Source organism: Schistocerca gregaria, chromosome 3 (genome assembly GCF_023897955.1).
Source record: "Schistocerca gregaria isolate iqSchGreg1 chromosome 3, iqSchGreg1.2, whole genome shotgun sequence".
Lineage (NCBI taxonomy): Eukaryota > Metazoa > Arthropoda > Insecta > Orthoptera > Acrididae > Schistocerca > Schistocerca gregaria.
Window position 1 is genome coordinate 402,880,837 of NC_064922.1, and position 24,480 is coordinate 402,905,316.

The following is a 24,480-nucleotide window of genomic DNA, read 5'->3' on the forward strand; positions in this document are numbered from 1 at the left end:
CTTATCACATTATGTTGTCATCTGTCCTGTGATAAATTCAACTATCTGCATAGAAATAACTGATCTATGAATTTGTTCAAGCTTTACATTAGCTATATATTAGTGCCTCTCATATCTATTTATTTATTCAAATGCCACTATTAATCAGAGTTGTTGCTTTTGTATAGACGAGCAACGTTTTATGTCTGTATGTTATTTCCTGTTGCTTATGGTTATTTATGAATATCCTGTACAGGGTGGTGAAACATATATGTATCACTATGAATCAAATGGTCGGCTTACTGATGTCATACTACCTACAGGAGAAACCGTTAATTTGGCATCTAGACTTACAGCAGAAGATGGATTAACTGTAGAGATCTCATCTCTAATGCAGTCTTTATCTGCAGGAGATTTAGTTCAGCCACAGCATTCTGTCACTTTGAGAATGGAAGACAGAGGAGCAAAACGGCTCACAGTACTTGAAGGTATCTTTCTTTGCATAGAAAAGCTTTAAGTTCTGTAAATATGTTACATATGTGTATTACAGTAATATGTGCATATTACTTAGTGCTACATGATAATTGGGAATTTACACTTGTCTTGTTTTGGATTGCTAAGAGATGAAAACACTGTGGTAAATAGCATAAATATTCATCTCTTATTTGTTTTTGTGTGCATGTACCCTTCAGTGTCATTATATTAATCAACAGTGATGAAGCTACGTGCTATATGTTTGCCCCCCCCTCTCTCTCTCTCTCTCTCTCTCTCTCTCTCTCTCTCTCTCTCTCTCTCACACACACACACACACACACACACACACACACACACACACACACATCCCCCCCCCCCTCCCCCCTAGTCCCCTCACCCTTCCTCCTTTCCTGCTAGCACTTTATGATGTATGATGCATAATCTGTATTATCAATTTATCTTTCCATGAGTAGTCCCATAGTCTCCCATGTCACATTCCTATTTTTATCATTTTTTTTCTTTCAAGATAAATAGAATTCAAGAGGTAGGCTAAAGAGCTGTAATTGGTCAGCAACCTGTGATATCACTGGATGGGTAGCAGCACTGTGTATTTTGTTTCTCTATTGTGTTACTTCTTTGTGTTTTTCTTTGACATATTATAAAATCTTGGTCTTGTTGATCAGTAGGGGAAAAATGTAACAAAAGAAGAAACAAATTGCCCAGTGCTATACAACTAGGCTGTCACACTCCATTTATTATGATTATGAAATATAATGTACAACTGAAAGATAACTTTTCTCATGTCACCTCAAATAAATATATGCTTTTAGAGAAAGCACTCAACATAAAAGTGAGTGTCGTGACAGTGGGCTCTATGTTCCATGTAACCTGCTTTCCACTAATTAACAAATATTTGCAGTAGCCTGTTGTCAAGGAGTCTAACAAAACAACTATCATGTTTTTACAAGTACCTCCATTTTTTTTATTTATAATATTAAGATTTACTTTTAAAACAAGTTACATCAGTCTGAACAGTTTTTTGACTTATTGTTACAGTTCATTGAGGTACTGTATTCCGATGTTTTTTATTAATATGACTGAGCATAGTGTTGATTTTGTACTGATTGCATGAACATGTGTTTCCACTCCCCAAGACACTTACTATAAAACAGATGACACATTCTTTCATACAGGTCTGGCAGCACAATGAAACACAAACTTTCTGTGAGAATCATAGATTCTTTGAAAATATATTAAAAACAAAGATTCCAAGACTTACCAAGCGGGAAAACGCCGGCAGACAGGCACAAGAACAAAACACACAAACACACACACAGAATTACTAGCTTTCGCAACCTTTCGTCTTTCCCTCTCCTTCCTGAAGAAGCAACCATCGGTTGCGAAAGCTAGTAATTCTCTGTGTGTGTTTGTGTGTTTTGTTCTTGTGCCTGTCTGCCGGCGTTTTCCCGCTTGGTAAGTCTTGAAATCTTTGTTTTTAATATATTTTTCCCATGTGGAAGTTTCTTTCTATTTTATTTACATTCTTTGAAAATATGTTTATATATCCCAAATGATGTACTACAATCAATAAATACCTAAACACAGTAGTTCAAACAAAAGAGTTTCACAGTATATTTGCACTTGAGAACAGGAAATGGGATGCTACTTAGAAAAATATTTAGTTATAAATTTTATCCATTTTGCTAGTTGTTGAGCTCCATGGCTGGGTTTATATTAGTTTAAAGAAATAAAGCAACCAGCCAACTTTTTGCATATTTTTATTTATCCCAATATATTTTTGAGCTTTTGCCCACCTTAAACTGGCATTGCATAGTTAAGTCTTCAATTTGCACTTCATTAAAAACATTGACTTCTTTGCACGTTGCACAAAAACAGCACAATATCCACTGTGTTACTGACTGTGACAGCTTTCAGTGCAGTGCTGCTATAAGCTTTGTACTGGAACCAAATTGGTTTCCAAAGGCAAAGACCTCAAACAGACAAGCACACAAATTAAAATAGTTAGTTTTACTTTTTATTGTTATTACTTCTATTATTGCCATGGACATCATTTTAATTACAGCCTCTTATTTGTTCTAGGAGTTTCAACCAGTGAAGCCGTAAGCTTCCGCAATGGATCGTTTATTGTTCGTTGGGCCTGGGGTGGCTGGATGGAGAGCTCTGCTCTTGCAAGACATCCACTCCTTGAATTATCTCTACCAACTGAGGCAGAAATGCTACCACTATGGAGTAGACAGACGTTGTCACTTGGTGATGGTCTCACTAACAGCATGGCTTGGAGCTACAGCTTAGTTGGCGATGTTAGTGCTCCCCATCAGACACTCTTGCAGGAGCTATGGGTAAGAAATATGGCTGATGTATTTAATTAGCTTTGTTTTACACACTTTTTTCAATGTTAGGCTTATGGACCATTTATTTTGCAATGAAGGAGTGAAGAGAGTTATAAAATAGTGTATGTAATGATGAATTTCCAACCATGGAAATTCTTTTGCAGTGCTTCACCCTGGATAAGCTCCATGATTAAATGGCAAAACAAAAACATCCAGTCACATTTTTGAAACTAAACATTTATTTAATGTATACTCTTCAATACTCTTCATGTAACTATCTACTTATGAATTCTTCCTCCACACAATTACTGGTTGTATCCTCTTGAATTCTTTAAAGCATATCATATTTGGCATTGGCTATAGAGATTATTTATTTCACAATAGCAATTTCAGTATTTGGGACATTTTTAAGTGGTACTGCAGAAGATTTATCTTCAGCACATGTCAGACTCTAAAATCTTCCGACATGTATTCATGTAATTTCTCAAAAATAAGCCTTTTCACAATGTTAACATCATTTATGTAAATTGCTACCAATGAATGTTCTAAGATACTGTTTACTTATGAACTAAGGTCAATAACAGTGACATGTCTATGTGTTGGAGGATTTTAAAGGTTGATGCACTGAAGCAAAGTCTTTTGCAGTACCATTCGAAAATGCCTCAAATGCCAAAACTGCAGTTGTGAAATAATGATCTCTACAGTTAATGGCAAATATTATGTCATTTAAAAAATTCTAACAGCTGTGAACCCTGACCATCAGTTGTTTTCTTGAATTGCTGTTTTTGTGCCACTCATGAATTTCCTTAACAATGTTTATGTAAGTGTAATAGCTTTCATATAAGATCTACTGTTCTGGTGACAAAACTCACCTCTTATTACAATCTTGATCATCTTCATCAATCATTTGGTATCCACTGCTGGGTAAATATAAATTTCAGACTTTTCTCCACAATATATCCTTCAGCTACACATGTTGATATTCTTTAGGCAAATGCAAGGATGGTTCCTTTGACTAGGCCATGACCTGTTTCATTTCCCATCTTTGTCCAAAATTAGAATCTTTAATGAATGAAAATATGTTGTAAAATTGCATAGTGTAGACGCACTTCATGCCTGTATGGTGTGGCGTGAACAAGTAGAAGAAGAAGAAGAAGAAGAAGAAGAAGAAGAAGAAGACAAAGACAAAGACACTGGACATTTGTTTGTTTCTAGAAGTCGACTACAATATTCTAGTGAGCCACCAAAAGTTGGGCAGAATCGAAGTTGTAACATTCTGAACATAACAACTGACCCAGTGAATGATGGAAAAACAATCAAAACAATAACAGAGTCATTTTTATTATTTATCTCACCGGAAATCGTGAGCATCATTGTAGAAGAAATGAACAGCGAAGCGAAACGAGTAATTTCTTTGTGGAATGCCGCTCATTCTTCGAACAAAATGACATGGAGAGATATAAATGCAGCTGAAGTGTACGTTGTATTAGCAATTCTAATAGGAGGTGGTCAAATGGTCGAACTCATGGACATCGCACAAGTGCTTCCGATGTGTGGGGAGGTAATGTTGACTTTCGGCATTTCTGCCGCCATGTCAAGAAAGCAATTTTTGTCTATACTGAAATTCTTGCGATTTGACAACAGAGACACAAGAGTACAAAGAATTGAAGAAACCGAGGACAAGCTACAAGCCATCAGGGTAGGGTTTGACAAATTTCAGTCTAACTTGTGCAAGAACTGCTATCCTTACGTATATGTGACTATTGATGAACGATTAGCAATGTATCGAGGAAACTGCCCTTTTAGGGTCTGTATGAAGAGCAAGCCTGGCTACTATGGCATTAAAATTTGGGTTTGTTCTGATGTGAAGACATCTTACTTATTATGGATCCAAATTTACACAGGAATGGTGAACCATTGGCTGCTGAACTACAAAAATGAAACACAACATTGGTTGGTACCTTGCATTCCAATAAGAAAGATATTCGAAACGACTTCTTGCCAAACAGAAAGAGAGAAGTTCATTCTTCAATGTTTGGTTTTACAAATAACTTGAACCTAGTTTCCTATGTTCCAAGGAAGGCAAAGGCAGTAATACTACTCTCTACTCAGCATAATGAGAGACAAGTGAGTGGTGAAGAAAGTGAACACAAACCTGAAATCATACTGCACTACAACAAAACCAAAGGTGCTGTAGATAACGGGGACAAAATGACAAGAGAATACAGTTGTGTTAGAGGAATGAGGCAGTGATCACTAAGAATCTTCATGGAAATAATAGATATTGCAGCACTCAATGCATATATTCTGTACACTCAAAGATTTCCTGAATGGCAGAAGAATAACTGAAGCTGACGTAATTCTTCACGACTGAACTGGCATTTGGACTCAGCATAGGCAACTTGGAATGAAGAGCCAAAAATATCAACGGTCTTCATAAAGATGTACAATATGCACTGAAAGCTTGTGGTATTGCAATTCCTACAGCAGTGATCCAGACCAAGTGTTCCTAGTTACCAACGCCACAACGAAGTCAAGATTGCAAGAGAAACGAAGATCGGAAAACAAGATTCTGTTGTGTAACGTGCAAGAAATCTGTTTGTAATATACACAGAGAAGAAACTGTTACTGTGATGTGCATGCAGTGCAAAAATGTACTTGACTGAAAAATTGAAAAAAAGTCTTGTGTTATTTTATTGCAGTGATTGTTGAGGTACATATATTATTAATTTTCTGTTCATTGAGTATTGAATCTAGTGAAAGAAAATTTTTTTTTTACTTTGTATCTGTGATCTGATTAAATGCTTCTAATAACCTGAAAAGCTGTTTTTCAATACTAAATAAACTCATTCAATGGAAATAATGAAATCTGAGAACAAATATTACAATAAAACTCAAAACTCTTTTGGGGTAGTCCAAATACCCCCTTGGTAAAATAGAGGTGTGGAAAAGCTTGGTAACGGGAGGGTTAAGCATGGTACCATTCAGTAGAGAACATTGCAAGTGCTGTTTGCCTTTCTTGGTCCATAGTATTCCATATGAAGGTTTTGACGCATTTCAGAAATGTTTACACATTTCAGGAATGTTCTGCATTTGATGTCATTGTAATTGTAATTATCACTTGCATGAGTTTCAGAAATTTGCTCAATGTGTCACAAAGTTCATTATCCATTATGTAATCTGACAAGCCAGAAGCTCCATACGTACTTGTGTACTCCTCTCTTCCATAAATAACAGAGAGTTCTGTTTGAAATTTCTTTGCGTCCAAAAAAGAAAGACATTCAATAACAGTTTTGAAAGAAGTTTCTGAAAGCAGTAAGAGTAAGTGGAAAATTTCTTTCGGAGAAAGAGAGAGGCTGAAACTATGTGTCAACTGAATCTGAATGTTTATTTCACCTCATAACTTACATCATAACATATTTCTTTTGTGTCCTGCAGTAGATTACACATCATTCCTAGACCTTTAGTTCTCCTCCTTTTATGACACTTACCTAAATCTGTTGAGTTTTGAATCACACCTTCTCTAATATTTGTAATTTTATGCTTGAAACCTGTCAGCTGATTTTGTGCATAATGTGGGTGATTATCCCTCTTCTATAGCTGTATATATAAATATTAACATGAATCATAATTTTATTAAAAATCAAGAGCAAAAACATGAACCATTCACCCTTCAAAATCATTACTAAACTGCAGGCTTGTCACATGATATTTTTATGACACATTTTTTTCCCCATTGGCTATACTATTCATGCACTTCATAATATCATCCCTATATTCAAAAACAGTATTGATACTCTTTGACTGTTAATTGAAACAAGTCAGCACTGAACATGGCAGCTCTTTTCGTACTGCTTTATCAAGAATTGATGTTCTTTGTGGAAATGCTGAAAAGGAGCTGCAAAGTCCCAGAAGTTTGGTGAAAAATATTTATATGTTTTTATTAATGAAAGTGGCTTTAAGCATAATTAGATTCAACTGGTGGGAATAATAATGGATGTATGAAGCAAAATCGTAAAACTTTTCCGTAACAAGAGCCTGCACCCTGGGATCGAACCACTCATGATTGCTGCACCATCAGATGTTTGTGTTTTAGTTTGTGTAGACAGTTCTTCTAATTGTGATTTGTCTGTTCCCTGATGTATGTTGCCAAAGACTGAGCACTATGCTTTTCCGTTGCTATGGCTTCTGTAAATCTTTCAACTGGTCTTCCATTAATGATGTATCTATTCACTAAAACCATCTGGAAAACACAGGCTGCATCACTGGTTTTTTCAGCATCAGTGGTTTTGTCAGCCATTACAGCCTAAAACTCTGCTCCTTTAATTTACTTCCTACTTTCCTCTTTGCGAACTTGAAGTGTGCATTAGGAGATTTCATTCTGGACGATTTAGAGGTGCCTATGAAAGCTGTTGCTTTTTCTAAATGTGATTTTTAATACTGAATGTGATTAATGTATGAAAAATGCCAAGATTTGGAGGACATTTCAGCCTTATCATGTCACCTGAGGACAAGTTCCAATGCATTACAGAAATGAGTACAGTTAATAATTAGATTTAGTATGTACCTATTATTGGTAACCTTTTGGTGGTGTAATGCCACATATTTCTGTACCTGCATTCTAATTGAGCAGCTATATTTATGCTGACTAAACTTTTCAGATTTGAAACCTTATTCACGTGGCCCAAAGAAAGCTCGTGTTTCCTAATTTAGTCATGGGGGTGTTGATTGTCGACACAAGCTGTCCTCCAAATAATAAAGAAGGGAAATAAAATACAGTGTTTTCCAAATCACAGCCACACAGACATTAATGCTTGCTGTACACTGCAGAGTTCAATTTTCTACTGAATTGATGTTAAAGTAGGAGTCGACCTACCTAGCCTCTTGATTTCTAATTTTTCTCCAAACTTGCATAAATTCATGGGATCAGAGAACAGGGAAATTACCTGATTCATTATTACACATAGTCATTTGCTGCCTCAGAATTCTCTATAGCACATGCTAAAATAACAAACACAATAAACACGTAATAGTTACTTCACTAAAGGTGAACTGGCTAGGGTACTAGCTATGTTATACTGTTTCTGCACTTTATTTGTTTGTTGTGGTAAAGGGATGCTTTATTTCATATTTCCTAATTAGTAATTTGTTTCGAGAGGTTTAAAAGGAACAGTTCCAGCATTCACCTTATCACCAAGGACGACCTACAAAAATCACAGTCAGAGCTGCTGTGTTGCCATTGTCAGCTGCTATTGATTGAACAAAGAGTGTTGCTGTCACACATTGTAGCCATAAACTACTTCATCAGTCATACCATGGTAGGAGCCACCAGTGTCTTGATGTGATTTTGTAGCTTGCCTTTGCAGGTCCAGTCATTGCAGTGTGATGAGGCAGTGTTGTTTCGTCTATGTGTCAAAGAAAAAGCTGCTCACCTTGCTCCCAGTCTTTCCCCCTCCAGCCCCCCCCCCCCTCCTCCCCTCCCTCCATTCCCAGGTGGCCCATGTGGGGTGTTTGTACACCCAGCCCCATGTACACGTACAGTATTGCCAGCCATTGTCTCCATTCCCCACACCCCCTTCTGAGACACCCATGCCTGTGTTTTAAAGTGCACTGCAACCCAGTTGCTTACAACTTGTTTTCATGTGGCTTAGCTGCATTCGCTGCATAGAGCTTAGGTATTTCAAAATAAATAAATGGTGTGCTACTTCTTCACTTGCATGGAAAGCTCAAAAAGTAAACACAGCTTAACAAAATTATTGCTGGGAGAAGTGCAAATCTGCAAACCTATACAGGAGCTATCCCATTTGTTAAATATACATTGTTCACTAACAATTATTGAGCAAATCTTGATTATAAACAATAACTACTGAATGTGTTAATGCTTCACAACTGCTACATATGTATGGGAATTGGATGTATGTCCTAATCTCCACCTACTCTGTCTCTATCCATCTCCTCTTTCCCCGCCTCCTTCCTGCCTCTCCTCTCCATCCATCTCCTCCCCCTCCCCTCCCCACTGTCCATCCATCACCTCCTCCCCTCTTCTCCATCTCCTCGTCCCCCCTCCATCTGTCCCTCTCCTTCTTCCCCCTCTCTATGTCCAAATGTCCATTTCCTCCCACCTTCTTATCCACCTCCTCTTCCCCCCCCCCCCTCTCTCTCTCTCTCTCTCTCTCTCTCTCTCTCTCTCTCTCTCTCTCTCTCTCTCTCTCTCTCTCTCTCTCTCTCTCTCTCTGACCCTGAAACTAGTTTATTGTTATTGCCAATGAAAACTTGCTTAGAATGAATGAGTATCTCATTTGGGATCACTGGTATATGGGGTATGAGAGAGACCTCTTCAGGTGCTGGATAGTAGCTTCAGTGACAGTTTTGGATGATTTATATTCTGTAGCAGTACTCTAAACGTACACTGATAAGTTGTAAGTACAACTTTTCCATTTTCTGCTGGGAAGAAAACAAAACAGCGCATCGTTGTGTAAGCAATTTTTATTTTCATAGTTAACTCAGACTACAAGAAAGACAATGGAACCACACATTTTTGTAGCACAGATTTATTTAGTTATTAATTAATAGGGCTAACTCTGCCAGTGTACACATGGTCTAATGTAATGTGCTGGGCAACTGTCATGCTGAAACCACATATGTTGTCGAACATCCAGGGCAACATCCTGCAGTCGTACCTTAGTCCCTGTCCCAAAAATATTCGATAATGGCATCCGTTCAATGTGCTGTCAATAAAATATGGACCAATGAGTTTGTTCCCCATGATCCACAACATATGTTAATTGATCCAGGACATCTTGGCAGAGAACATGGGGGCCTTTTGCATTTGTTGATTTGCTCATTCACAAAACACTACCTGGTTATGGAAATCGTAGCCATGAAGTTAAACACATTTACTTCATTTTCTTCTGCCGGTGTGTACACTGCCTTCAGACATTAAGGTGTTTGTAAAAGAATGAATGAGAGACAGCTTTTTCTGCAAAACACTAGGCATACAAGGCAAGAGCAGCCTCAACATTTCTCCTACATTCTCTGTAAATCAGGATAATTTCAGTTTTTTCTTCTGTAGTTGCAACATTCATCATCCACTTGTTCTCCAAATGATAGGTAGGTGTGCAGGCAATAAACAGTGCAAAAGCATTATAATGTTTGTAGTTGCTATATGTTCTAAGTCAGCATGATACATGAGCTTCCAGTATCAGTGTACTGCCTGTTATGATATGTTATAGTTTGTTACATGGCCACAGTGGCACATTGAGTAGACCCCTGTTCAAAACGTCAGAGGAATGCAACACTGTAAATGGGATTTCCAATCAGAATTTACGAAATACCGGCCTGTTATGTCTCATAGCATGGATGTGGGGGCCCACGTGCCATTGGACATTCGAGGGCCACTGAATAGCATATCACAAATTATGATTGTGTGCCCATTTCTGTTCCCCCAATTATAGCACCATCTGTGGTGAAACAAAGAAAATGCTTAAGATAAAATCCATGTAGATTTTGCTGTAGTCATAATCTGCAATAAAAAACAGGGGTGCCCATTGAAGATTACGAAGTTGCCTCCTGCCACTCACGCAAGGGATAGGGTGGTGTGCCGAGTGTGGTATCATTGGATGTCCCCCTCAGAGACAAACAGATCGGAATTAAAACATTTTTGATTCGATGTGTACTTTTTGAAATATTTCAATGTCTTCAGTTAAAATGAACACCCTCTATATGTACATTAAATGTATATAGTGTATGTCCATCCGAATATTTATTAAAGCATTGTGTAAAAATTTGAGGTAAAGTGGTCAAGAATTTTTTGAAGCAATGTTAAGCGACATCTTGCCTTTATATATTAGTATAGTTATTCTATGTCTGTATGATGTTACTTTACAATATTATTTATATCATTTATATGTGTGTGTGTGTGTGTGTGTGTGTGTGTGTGTGTGTGTGTGTGTGTGTGTGTGTGTGTGTAAAGTTAGGTGTCCCTTTCTGTATCAGTAATGCTTTGCAATTTTTCTTAGAATGTAGTGCACATAGAATTATTTATGCTGAGTAGTAATTTTCTGTGAAAAATGTTTTGAGAGATTTTTTGAAAATCTCATAATATAGATATTATGTTTGAATAACAAAAAAGACAAGTCATACATAACATTACTGATTATAGGTGAACAGTTCAAGAGTTATTGGTATTGAATTTAACCAAGTAACTGGACAGGAGACATTTTATGACCGTGAAAGACAGCCTCTCCTTACAATATCATTTGATCAGGCTGGCTTGCCTCAGTCGTGGGTTCCTGCAACTGGAGGACAACCTGTAAATGTCTCTTATGACAGGTAAGAACAACATTTTAATATTTTTTTATACTAAAGCACATTATTGCAGTATTCTTTACACTGCCAATATGTTCACTATTGTGATTTGCATACAATGGATTGTGTTATATCACCAAATTATTATGCATTTTACATAATGGTAGCAACTGTGTTCAAGAAGAGGGCTATAACTTCACATACATTCAAGTTTATGATAGCCAAATTTTAAACCTTGCTCTCAGTTGAGAAGTCAGACTATCAAATGTAAACTATTTAACATCTGTGAAAGCTTATGAGGAACTTTGAATGTAAACATATTGTCAGACTTCCAGGAGTGACAAATACTGACAAGTTTTACAACTCTCATTCTAGAGTGGAAAAGAAAGTGTGATAAGAAATAATACTGCTTATTTTGATTTTGATTGAAAATAGCATCACTGATTCTAATTACTGCTACAGGTCTCATATTTAAACAAGGATTCATTTTTAAAAAAGCACTGAAAGATTCTATCTTTTTATTCAAATTATAACACGTATTGACATCATCATTCTTTTTCATCCCCTCACATACATATTCTGTTGATCCCATAAATATACCTATATGGAACAAGTCATAATACTCATTAACAGGTAGATACAAGTGCTGCAGGCTATTTCTGCTAATTAGCTCATAGTAAAAATTATGGGAATTATCTATAGATTAAGTATTGCTATTTTGAAAAACAAAGCAAGAAGGCAGCTACTTTGAAAGGATCCAGTGTCACTGCTTTTCCACTATTTAGCTGCTTCTTTAAGCTACTAGTTCATACTAAGGCTTTATGTAACTCTACTGATTTCAGAGATAGCTATGGCTCTGTGTGTACTGAAAAATTTAAAAACATGTTTAATATAAACAATAGTGTGAACCAGAATTTACATTTCTAGTTATAGATTTTCTGATAAATTATTGTAGGAGTGGCCAATAAGGTACTCTTTACTTCGTATTTGAATTTCGGGTATTTCCAGCTTTGTTTTCTGCTAGACTTTTGCACTAAAATATAAAACTTTATTTTGAACCCTAGACAGGGACGTGTAATCTATATGGAAATTATGTTTAGGTATAGTATTGCATTTGTGAATTATGCTGTTCACTTTTCTCATTAACCAAAAATACCATTAGGGAATACAATGAGGTGTCTACAGTTGTGGGATAGTGATGTGCACATACACAGATGGCAGTAGTATCATATACACAAGGAATAAAAGGGCACTACATTGACGGATCTGTCATTTCTCTTGAGTGATTGTGGCCACATTACAGGAATTAACAGACTTTGAACATGGAGTTACACACATGGGACATTCCATTTTGGAAATCATAAGGGAATTCAATATTCTGTGCTGGGAATGCCAAATTTCAAGCATTACCTCTCACCGCAAACAACGCAGTGGCACATGGCCTTCAGTTAAAGACCAAGAGCAGCAGTGTTTGTGTGGAGTTCTCAGTGCTAACAGACAAGCAACACTGCATGAAATAACTGCAGAAATCAATGTGTGACATACAACAAACATTTCTTTTACGACAGTGTGACGAGATTTGGCATTAATGGGCTGTGGCAGCAGATGACTGACACAAGTGCGCATGCTAACAGCATGACATTGCCTATAACACCTCTCCTGAGCTCATGACCATATTGGTTGGACTCTAGATGACTGGAAGACTGTGGCATGATGAGATGAGTCCTGATTTTGTTTGGTAAGATCTGATGATAGGGTTTTGAGTGTGGCACAGACCCCAAAAAAGCTATGAACCCAACTTGTCAGCAAGACACTATGAAAGCTAGTGGTGGCTCTGTAATGGTGTGGGCTGTGTTTACACGGAATGGACTGGGTACTCTGGTCCAACTGAACCACTTGAAATTGTTATGTTTGACTACTTGGAGACCATTTGCAGCCATTTGTGAACTTAAAGTTTTCAAAGAATGATGGAATTTTTATGGATGACAATGCACCATATCTCCAGGCCCCAATTGTTTGCAGTTAGTTTGAAGAATGCTCTCGACAATTTGAGTGAATGATTTAACCACCCAGATCATTCAACACAAATCCCACCTAACATTTGTGGAGCTTTTGAGAGGTCAGTTTGTGCACAAAATCCTACACCAGCAACTCTTTTGCAGTTATGGATGGCTATAGAGGCAGCGTGGCTCTATATTTCTGCAGGGGGCTTCAACTACTTATCAAGTTCCGGCTGCATCAAGATGCTGCTCTGTGCTGTACTGGTATGAAACTTCCTGGCAGATAAAAACTGGACTCAAACCCAGCACCTTAATCTTTCACAGGCAAGCACTCTACCAGCTGAGCTGCCCAAGCATGACTCATGACTCGTCCTCACAGCTTTACTTTTCCCAGTGCCTCATCTCCTACCTTCCAAGCTTAACAGAAGTTCTCCTGCAGAATGGATGAGATAGTGGCAGAAATAAAGATGTGAGGATGGGTCATGAATCGTGGTCAAGTAGCTCAGTTGGTGGAGCACTTGCACACAAAAGGCAAAGGTTCTGAGTTTGAGTCCCAGTCTAACATTTCAATGTTCCAGGAAGTTTCACACACTTTCCTTCACTTACATTCATTTTATATAACAAGGCTTTCACTGGTTTTGTGCTTCCACTGTCATTTACAAATTGTGAATCTTCATTCAGAATAAAATTTTTATAAAATACTTTTGACTAATATTATCATCTTTGGAATTTTTGCCAACTTAAACTGAAAAATTGTCATAAAATTAATAAAATATACAAGGGTTGAAACTTAAATAGTGGCAACTATTTATTCACAACCAATACAAAAGAGTTACATGTTTACACCTGTTACTGTCCTTCAAAGTAGTTAACTGCGTTGTGTAGAACGCATTGCCAATAATGGGGAAGGCATAGTATACCATTAGCAAAGCCTCTTCTGTTGATGGTGCAAATGGAGTGGTCTACTGCCTGTCGAATCTCTGGAACAGTTCTGAAGCGAATGCCATAAAGTGGTTCCTTCATCTTCGGAATCAAAGAACGTAATTCCGAGGAGTATGGTGGATGGTACAGTACTTCCCAGTCCCATTGACCAAGCAGAGCAGCCACAGCTTGCACTGTATGGACCCACGCATTGTCGTGCAAAATGATGGGTGGGTTGCGCAGAAAGTGTCGCCGCTTCTTTCACAAAGCTGCTCGCAAATGATGCTCCAAAAATGAACAGTAATTCTATGCATTGACGGTTTGCTGTGGAGTAATGTAATGCATTAGGATAACACCATCACAGTTGTACATGAGAATCACCATAAATTTCACCATACTGGGTCTCTGACATACTTCTGACTTTCATGGCGACCCATAATGACGCCATTCATTGGATTGGCATTTCAATTTTGGCTCATACTATGTGGCCCATGACTCACCCAGTGTTACGATACGGTGTAAGAAAGCCTCTCCTTCATGCTCGTAGCACTCCAAGTGCATGTGAGCAGCATCGTAATGCATCCATTTCTGCATTTCTGTTGAGTCATGTGGAACCCACCATGATGCAATTTTTCGCATGCCCAGGCATTCCGTCAGAATGCGAAGCACAGTTGTTTGCGCTAATCCAGTTTCATGGGTGAGCTCATGAATCATATGGTGTCAATCACTGTCCACTAACATGGCAACAGCGTGCGCGTCTTCTTCAGAGACGCCATGACGACCTGCCTAACGCATGTCTGCCACAGTTTGCCGACCTTGGTTGAAGGCTTTTACCCAACATGCCACTGTTCTATACAGCAATGCCGATTCCTCGCACGCATCTTGAAGACCTTGTTGACACTGTTGAGCTGTATGACCTCTGGCACATTCAATCATGATCCAACACCATTGTTCCTGTATCGAAATCATTGTGACACAGATACCTTAAACTGCTCACTCACAAGTGACTGTGTTCCCCTAGATTGTGCGCACACCAGTGACATGGGACGGGTGAGTCCATTTGCTCAAATTTACACTAGCAGTTTTGTCAAAACAATTTTAGCAACAGTATATTTGTTTCATGTGTTTAATTTTACAGATTCAACAGGGTTGACAGCTGGCAGTGGGGCGTACAAAGTGAAAAATACAGCTATGAAAGTCATGGTTTGCTCTCAGAAATAAGTTCTCCAAAGGATGGTGTTACACAGTTCACTTACAATGAACTTAATATGGTAAGTACTTAAAAACATATTATATCTTCATATTTTCCCATAATGAAATTTGCCTGAAAATGTAAGAATCAGAGAAGTTGCTAGTGGTTCTTTACTTGTATGTGGTGAAAAGACTTTAGATATATGAACTATCCATTTTGAAGCTGTTATTCAAGTAGGGCATTGCCATTGCAGTGTGCAGTCTGTTAAATATGTTCCACTGCATGCTAATACAATGATGACAAAGTTTGTCTCTATTATTTTTGAATTACAATGAACAGTTGCTACCACATTTTTTTAGTGTTTTCCACACAACTGGCAGTCTAATTAATTCTAGAGTGTTTTGAAGGGGTGCACCTTATAACTTCATGCAAGAAATTTCCGTGGATTTCCCATATTTTCTTTCAAATGCAGACCAATCATCTTCATGCTGATGCGGAAAACATCTAATTCCAAACAGTCACCACCAATGTAGGAATCATGCTATTGTCTGTAATACTTACACAGAAACTAACCGAGAGAAAAAAGGAAAAACAGCCCCGTACCATCTCAAACAAGTTTTGATATCACCACAACTCTGACAGCTACATACTTATCATTTTCCCCAACTCTGACTAGTGTTATGTATTCATTCTTGTGGCCAATGGTTTTCAGGCACAACAAAGGTGTGAAACTCCCTGGACTCACCAATATAATGTATAAATGTCTCTTCACAGTAGGAGTCCACAGCTACCAAGCTGGTCTCTCTTCATTTGTGAAGAGCACATTATCATATTCACCCTTTGTCCATTCTGTATGTTTATCATCCCCAGCAAACAGACATGTTTCTGAACTGCTATGAGCAGGACATTTATGGATGTGTATTATACTGACCAATTACTCTGAAGAACTGATGCATAGTTTGTCAGAAAACCTCTGTCGACAAGTGTGTTACAGACATATTGGGAGTTCCTTGCAAAGTTAAATTGAGTTATCAGTCCCATAGTGGAGTGGTTACTCGTAGGTGCCCAGGTACTAAGGTGAAGTGAACATTCCCTTGTCTTGGAACCAGTATTGGAGCTTTGAAGAGCCACTTTTCATCACAGTCAATGCTGCTGATACTGTGTCTCATCTGCTCGAAAGTATCTGAGAAGTCTACTCTTTAAAATAGGGTCAGACGAGTGTCTTCCTGGGATTACATTGTCAGCTTTATCAAGAGATGAGAGATCTACTCCTTGCCAAAGTACAAATATGATGGGAAATTACACTGACTATTACGCACCGCAATTATCTTTGACTCAAGCACATATCCAATGCAGGATGTTCTCCTTTCCTATACAGAATATACTGTTCTGGTTTGTGGAGTAATCTTGACAGTAAAGGTTAGCTTCTGAAAACTAGTGCAGATCTTATAAGAGTAGGACATACCTTTGTGATGAGCAGCAGAATGAATGTAAAATGACACATGAACCGTTACTATACGACTAGTATTCTACTTGATACTTTCTGACAGATTAAACCAGTCTGCTGTAGTGGGCTTTGAATCAAGCTTCAGCACACAGTTTTAATATGGCAGGAAATTTCAAAACAGCATACAACTGCTGCTGAGTGAAAGATTCAGTCTGAAAATATTCTAGTTACATTGTAGTACTGGGTTTACCCATCAGTGTCATTAATATGAATATATCAATGAAGTACCATGCAGAGATGTTTGTCCTGTGCTCATTTCTCACAGAAAATAAATTCAGAGCATTTTAAATCTTGAAATTTTCATTTTACTTGCCCTTTGGTCATGTTTACATGGATTGAATTTCAATACATGGTCACATAAATTACTTGCAATGTGTAGAGAATGAGGGAAAATGAGGAAGAGGCTCTCTCAGTGTCTAACAAGAATAAACACAGTCTCTGGGGTTTATCTCCGAGAACATGAATTATTTGTTGTACTGTAAGAAGCTGTAGTTATTTGATTCACTAATGACCCATGTAAATGACAGTTTGACCTTCTTCTTTGATCCCTCCACTGGACCTTTTCATGTATCTCTTGATTAGCATTTTTTATAATTTGTTTAATACCACACTGTTATATGAACTGAAAGTACTAGCAGTAATTTGTGCTGCTTTTTCTAGCCATCAGTTTCAGTTATTAATAAATTTTAACAGACTACCATAAACTGAAAGCAAAATTGCAGCATGCATCACACACATTCTTTGTAAGCAATCTCATTTACTCATTTGTGGGCAGACTGCTCATGGTATTTATTTACTTAGCAATCCGTGGTCATTTTAAAATGTATGGACGTTGTCAGTTGGTGTATATTCATATATTTATACAGTTTACTGTTACAAGTAGTTAAACATCGTGGCATATAAGTTATTTACAATCCTTATCAAAACGTTACATATAGTTAAATATTGTGAAACAAGAGTTATTCACAATCATTTTATACTAAGGAATTCACTTAAAGTGTAAAAGCAGTGTACCTGCAAAAACAATTTAAGACTTTTCCTAAAGTGGTACATGTTATCTGTTTCTTTTATTTTCTGTGGCAGTTTATAATATAGTTTTACACCTTCACACAAGAGGCTATTTTGAGTCTTATGTTTTTTCTTTCCATCCAGCTGAAGACAGTGACTTGTTCTTCCACTATAGTTATTAAAACTGCTATTTATGCTATAATTTTCTATGTTTTTCTTGATGTGCACTGCGATTTGCAATATAAATTCACAAGGAACAGTTAGAATTTCTAACATTTTGAAAAATTCTCTGCAGTGGACAGGGCTTGCTGCTTTACATTATAATTCTTACTGCTCTACTTTGCATTTTAAATACTGTCTGTAAATTCTGAGCACTGTTTCCCCAGAAAATAATACCATAACTGATTACTGAATGAACATAACTAAAGTAGACAGTTCTCAAACATTCATTACAGCATGAGGATACAAGGACTCTAAGTGCATAACATGTTGTGGGTATCTTTGCCGACAGTTTCATATCATGTTCATTCCACTTCATTTGGCTGTCAATGTGCAACCCTAAGAATTTTGTTGTAGGTACATCATCTGTGGAGATGTTACCTAGTTTTAAATTTAAGGGACTTCATTTTCTGTTAATTCTGAAGCACACTCTATTTAATTCTTTATGTAGGGAATTACTTTGTTTTCCTGAGACCAATTGTGAACATCCCTCAGCACTTCAGTAGAATTTCTTAGCATTTGTGCTGGTGTCTTACTGGTGATTACTATGTTGCTGTCACCAGCAAACAATATCTTCTCTCCATGGCTAATATGTTGTGGGAAATCATTTATATACACCAAAAACAATACTGGGCCCAGTACACTTCCTTGAAGGACCCCAATATTGATATAGTGTGGATCAGATATATGTTTCTCAATGTACTTTGATCCACTGGACACATGTGTGATCTCTATTGACTGTACTCTGTTTTCTAGATCTGAACGAAACCATTTGAAAACCACTCCCCTTATTCCTAGTGCCTCTAACTTATGTGACAGCTTCTGGTGGTCAACTGTATCAGAGGCCTTAGACAGGTCTAGGAAATGGCCAGTTACATAGCTGTTCTCATCTAGTGCTTCTAAACTCTTTTTGTAAATTGTGCTATTGCAGATTCTGAACCTTTACCAGGCCTGAAACCATGCTGGTCATTCCAGAGAAGGTTGAATTTACTTAGATAGCTCATAAGCCTGTTTTTCATTATTGTTTCTATCACTTTGGAAAAGCATGACAGTAGGGCTATTAGTCTGTAGTTCTCAACATTTTCTACGTCACCTTTCTTGTGAACTGGTGAAGTTTTGGCATGCTTCATATAATTAGGGAAGCAACCAGTTTTGAAGGATTCATTTATGATTTCTGTTAGTGGAACTTTGATAATATTTATGCATTTTTTCAGCACACACATTGGGATTTCATCTAAACCTACCGAGTTTTTATTCTTTAATTGCCTTACAACATTGCATACTTCCTCCTCAGTAGTTGGAAGCAAATACCATTGAGTTTGCTATATGCTTCTGTATTGGATGATTAGCACTTTTTGGAAAAAATTTCTGTGACTTCGTTGCAATGCTGCTAAAGTAGGTATTCGCATAATTTGCTAATTCTTTTGGGTTACTTTCTAAGTTTTCTTTGTTCTTGATTTGTGTGTTTGTACCTCTGTGCTTCACAGTTCCCATTTCTTGTTTCACTACAGCCCATGTAGCTTTACTTTTATTATTGGCTAAATTTATGAACCTATCGTTGGCTGATTTTATTGCAGTGTTAAGTACCTTCCTGTAAATCCTTTTGTAGGTTTTGTAGTAGTGCAAAAAACTGGATCGCTATTGTCCTTTTAATGGAGTTAAGGTATTTACAAGTTTGAGCACATTTTCTAATTCCTTTAGTAATCCATTTATTTTTGTTGGGTGTTCCACTAGGAATTAATGCTCTGGGGAATGTTTCTTCAAATTTTAATTTAAACTCAGACATAAAATGGGAGACTTTGCTATTCACTTTAGTTTCTATATATACTCCTTCCCAACTTATGTGTGTTAATTTTAAGGAAAACTCTTGCAAAGCTGATGGAGAGTAGCCACTTTTATATACATTCAGTTTTGATTCTTTTTTTACACAAGCTTTTACTTTTATAATCTGACATAGATGGTCAGACAGGCCCAGATTTTTAACAAGTGAATCACAGTTTTCTTTGCCTACATCTGTAGCACCATGGTCAATGATAGATGATGAATGTGTGGTTATTCTTGTTGCACAGTTATCTAGTGATGACATGCCAAAACTATGTAGGATATTCATAAATGTGTTACTGGTGTCATCTGTTTTAGCTGTATTTATTTTAAAGTCCCCACACAAAAAGATATTATGTTTCAGAGACAATGCTAGTTCTAGGCTTTGTACAAGTTTTGAAAAGAATATCTCTAAATTACCACTGGGAGAATGGTGTACACATAATATAAATAGTTTCTTGGGCATATTTATAGCAACTATCTCTATTGCTGACACTTCAAAGCCTTTGTCTACACTTAGCATGATAATATCATTTCTGACTTTAAATTCAATACCGTTCTTAACATTAATACATGATCCTCCACCTTTCATTGTGTTGCAGCAGTAAGAACATACGTGGACACATGAGGGTAAATTAATATATATGATTTCACTTTCTTCACCAGTGCTGTATAATACAGATAACAGTGCTGCCTAAGATTTGCAACTCAACTTCCAGCTGTTGCACTATGTTTTTTACACATTGTATATTTTGGTAGAGTACTATTAGACATTTAATGTTACTTATCTTGGTGGCTTCTTTTTTGGCGTATCTGCAATTAAAAAATCCTTCAGATGGGTAGGAGGTATCCTTTTCCTTCTACTTGGTGCCCTGTGAATGGTTGTCTCCATGTCTGCTGCTGTTCCTGCTATTGCTGGGATTTCTGTTGTTATTGTTGTCTGTGATTCTGCTGTTGATGGTGATGCTGTTGTCGGCATTTCTGCTCCAATTATTGTTTGTACTACAGCATTTTGTGTAACTGCTGTTGGTTGCTTTTGTTCTGCTGCTTTTTTTGTTGCTGATATCATCTGTGATGAGATGGCTTCTCTGTTTTGAGTTGATACAATAATAGGCATGATATACACTCCTGGAAATTGAAATAAGAACACCGTGAATTCATTGTCCCAGGAAGGGGAAACTTTATTGACACATTCCTGGGGTCAGATACATCACATGATCACACTGACAGAACCACAGGCACATAGACACAGGCAACAGAGCATGCACAATGTCGGCACTAGTAAAGTGTATATCCACCTTTCGCAGCAATGCAGGCTGCTATTCTCCCATGGAGACGATCGTAGAGATGCTGGATGTAGTTCTGTGGAACGGCTTGCCATGCCATTTCCACCTGGCGCCTCAGTTGGACCAGCGTTCGTGTTGGACGTGCAGACCGCGTGAAACGACCCTTCATCCAGTCCCAAACATGCTCAATGGGGGACAGATCCAGAGATCTTGCTGGCCAGGGTAGTTGACTTACACCTTCTAGAGCACGTTGGGTGGCACGGGATACATGCAGACGTGCATTGTCCTGTTGGAATAGCAAGTTCCCTGGCCGGTCTGGGAATGGTAGAACGATGGGTTCGATGATGGTTTGGATGTACCGTGCAGTATTCAGTGTCCCCTCGACGATCACCAGAGGTGTACGGCCAGTGTAGGAGATCGCTCCCCACACCATGATGCCGGGTGTTGGCCCCGTGTGCCTCGGTCGTATCCAGTCCTGATTGTGGCGCTCACCTGCACAGCGCCAAACACGCATACGACCATCATTGGCACCAAGGCAGAAGCGACTCTCATCGCTGAAGACGACACATCTCCATTCGTCCCTCCATTCACGCCTGTCGCGACACCACTGGAGGCGGGCTGCACGATGTTGGGGCATGAGCGGAAGACGGCCTAACGGTGTGCGGGACCGTAGCCCAGCTTCATGGAGACGGTTGCGAATGGTCCTCGCCGGTACCCTAGGAGCAACTGTGTCCCTAATTTGGTGGGAAGTGGCGGTGCGGTCCCCTACGGCACTGCGTAGGATCCTACGGTCTTGGCGTGCATCCGTGCGTCGCTGCGGTCCGGTACCAGGTCGACGGGCACGTGCACCTTCCGCCGACCACTGGCGACAACATCGATGTACTGTGGAGACCTCACGCCCCACGTGTTGAGCAATTCGGCGGTACGTCCACCCGGCCTCCTGCATGCCCACTATACGCCCTCGCTCAAAGTCCGTCAACTGCACATACGGTTCACGTCCACGCTGTTGCGGCATGCTACCAGTGTTAAAGACTGCTATGGAGCTCAGTATGCCATGGCAAACTGGCTGACACTGACGGCGGCGGTGCACAAATGCTGCGCAGCTAGCGCCATTGGACGGCCAACACCGCGGTTCCTGGTTTGTCCGCTGTGCCGTGCGTGTAATCATTGCTTGTACAGCCCTCTCGCAGTGTCCGGAGCAAGTATGGTGGGTCTGACACACCGGTGTCAATGTGTTCTTTTTTCCATTTCCAGGAGTGTAGTTATTTGTGTACATCATTTCAGCCCTCTCATTTATTCTAGAACCTATGAACTTTTTCCCATGAATATTTAAATGCTTACCATGCCTGGTGAAGTGTTTCTTTTTTAAGAATTTCACATCTATGAATTTTGTGTTTCTGTATTCTTTGCATTTTGCGAAATTGCCTGTTTGCCTTAATAATTTCCTGGTTGACACATGACATTTCCATTAGGTCATATCTGTGTAGTATTCCAGTCACTATTACACTTTCATTTTTTACTGTATCTAGGGTTTTCCATAAGTCACAGATGGCACTTTTTAGTTCATTGCAATAGACATCGTTTGCACCACCAATTATAACCAAAACCAGTATCTTTAAAGGTTTGCTTTTATACAGTCTAGCTCAATAACCCTCTCCCCTTCTCTCTCTCTCTCTCTCTCTCTCTCTCTCTCTCTCTCTCTCTCTCTCTCTCTCTCTGTGTGTGTGTGTGTGTGTGTGTGTGTGTGTGTGTGTGTGTGTGTGTGTGTGTGTGTGTGTGTGTGTGTGTGTCTTACCTAAGATTGAGGGAAAGGGGAGGTGGGGGGGGGGGCTGACTTCATTATAAATGGGTACTTAGCTTCAATTTCACTCATTGTTGTTACTTCTTCTGCAATGATACTTAACATAATCATCCTGCTACATTGTTTCCATCAAGAAAGCCTCTATTTGTTCATAAAATTGGCCAAATATTCCATGGCAACACATTTTATACAGTGTTACGTGTAATCAGGTTATTCGAAATCTCAATGAATGAAAAATTGATTTGATTGTTTCATTTTATCACCTACAAAATACTGTATGTCATTGTGATTTCAGTATGTAACTCCGTCTATAATGACCATAGCATTTAATTTCAACCTAACATCTACTATCATGTTACTGAATTCAGAAGTTAAAAGAAGCACTGAATTAGAAACTGTTAGTTAGTTTTCTTCCTCTGAAAATAGTCATGCCTTGACACACCATCAGTGTGATATAGATAAAACATTTCTTCTGTCATAGTTTAACACCTTTACTGCATTAGCCTTTTGTCATATAACAGATATATGATGTTATATGAATAATGTTTATGTGTCAAAGTAAACCATGAGTTGAGTTTGTTCCAACACATAACTGAGACAGTAATTTACTTCCCACAGTTGTCGCACATTACACTGCCAAGCAAACGACGGTTTGGACTACAGTATTCTCCTGATGGAGGATTGCGTCAGGTAGTACTACCAAGTGGTACACGCCATTCATTTTCATGTCAACCTTCTCTTGGATTTCTGCGTGTATCCTACACAGCCCCTGGTGCAGCCCGTTCCTATGTACAGCATTTTGCTCATTCTGGATCGCTGCTGCAGACTGTCTTTCCTGGAGATGGAGCTCGTGTCCTGTATCGGTATCATCGCTCTGGACAGTTAGCAGAGGTGAGTCAGAAAATAATTCAGTACTCTGTACTAAGCTGTAACTCTGTCATTATCACTAATTATTATTATTATTGTTGTTGTTGTTTTGTTATTGTTGTTAATTTAAATATGGTACATGTCATTTACACCTTAGCTCTTGAAAGTTAATATGACTACCTTATCGCACTTAACATAAAATGTTTCCCATCTGCTAAATAACACCAACTCCCTCCAAATTAGCCTTATATGAGAGCAAAAACCAGTTTTTGTAGATTTCTGTGAGTTGTGCAATTTTATATGTAAGGACGGTTATTTACAAATTTCTTAAGTTGAGATTACAGATGTCCAACATGTCCTGCACCAGTGGCATAAATAATATCACATCAGTACTGGAACTCATCCCATACTTGGGCAACCGTGTCCATCATCACTGATGTTATGGCAGTATGGATTTGGTTGTACTCTTCTAAATTCTGTGGTAGTTTTGGTGTATGAATCTTGTCTTTAATTAACCCCACAGGAAGAAGTCAAACCCAGTAACTGAGGAGGCTAGCTGAGAAATGTTAAGTTGCCGGCTCTTTGACAACCAATCCAACTGATATTCACACAGTTGGTAACTCCAGTGAGGGGCTGTCCAGTATTGTTGAAAAATGAAATTGTCCTCATTCATACTCAGAAACAACAGTTTTATAACACAGGAAAATGCTGCTGAGTGTGAACCATGTTTCCATCTAAGAAGAATGG

The 24,480-nt window shown here is 38.4% G+C and overlaps 1 protein-coding gene across 3 annotated transcripts in view; it reads left to right on the forward strand.

The window, feature by feature from the left end:
- The window catches only part of LOC126356171 (teneurin-a), a 2,471,974-nt gene that overhangs the window by 2,422,587 nt on the left and 24,907 nt on the right, over window positions 1-24,480 (forward strand). For all 3 annotated transcript variants that reach the window (XM_050006926.1, XM_050006927.1, XM_050006928.1), the window contains 5 exons: window positions 236-467; window positions 2,554-2,813; window positions 10,966-11,135; window positions 15,171-15,303; window positions 23,485-23,757. In XM_050006926.1, coding sequence (XP_049862883.1) covers window positions 236-467; window positions 2,554-2,813; window positions 10,966-11,135; window positions 15,171-15,303; window positions 23,485-23,757 — 1,068 coding nt within the window. The remainder of the gene's footprint in view (window positions 1-235; window positions 468-2,553; window positions 2,814-10,965; window positions 11,136-15,170; window positions 15,304-23,484; window positions 23,758-24,480) is intronic.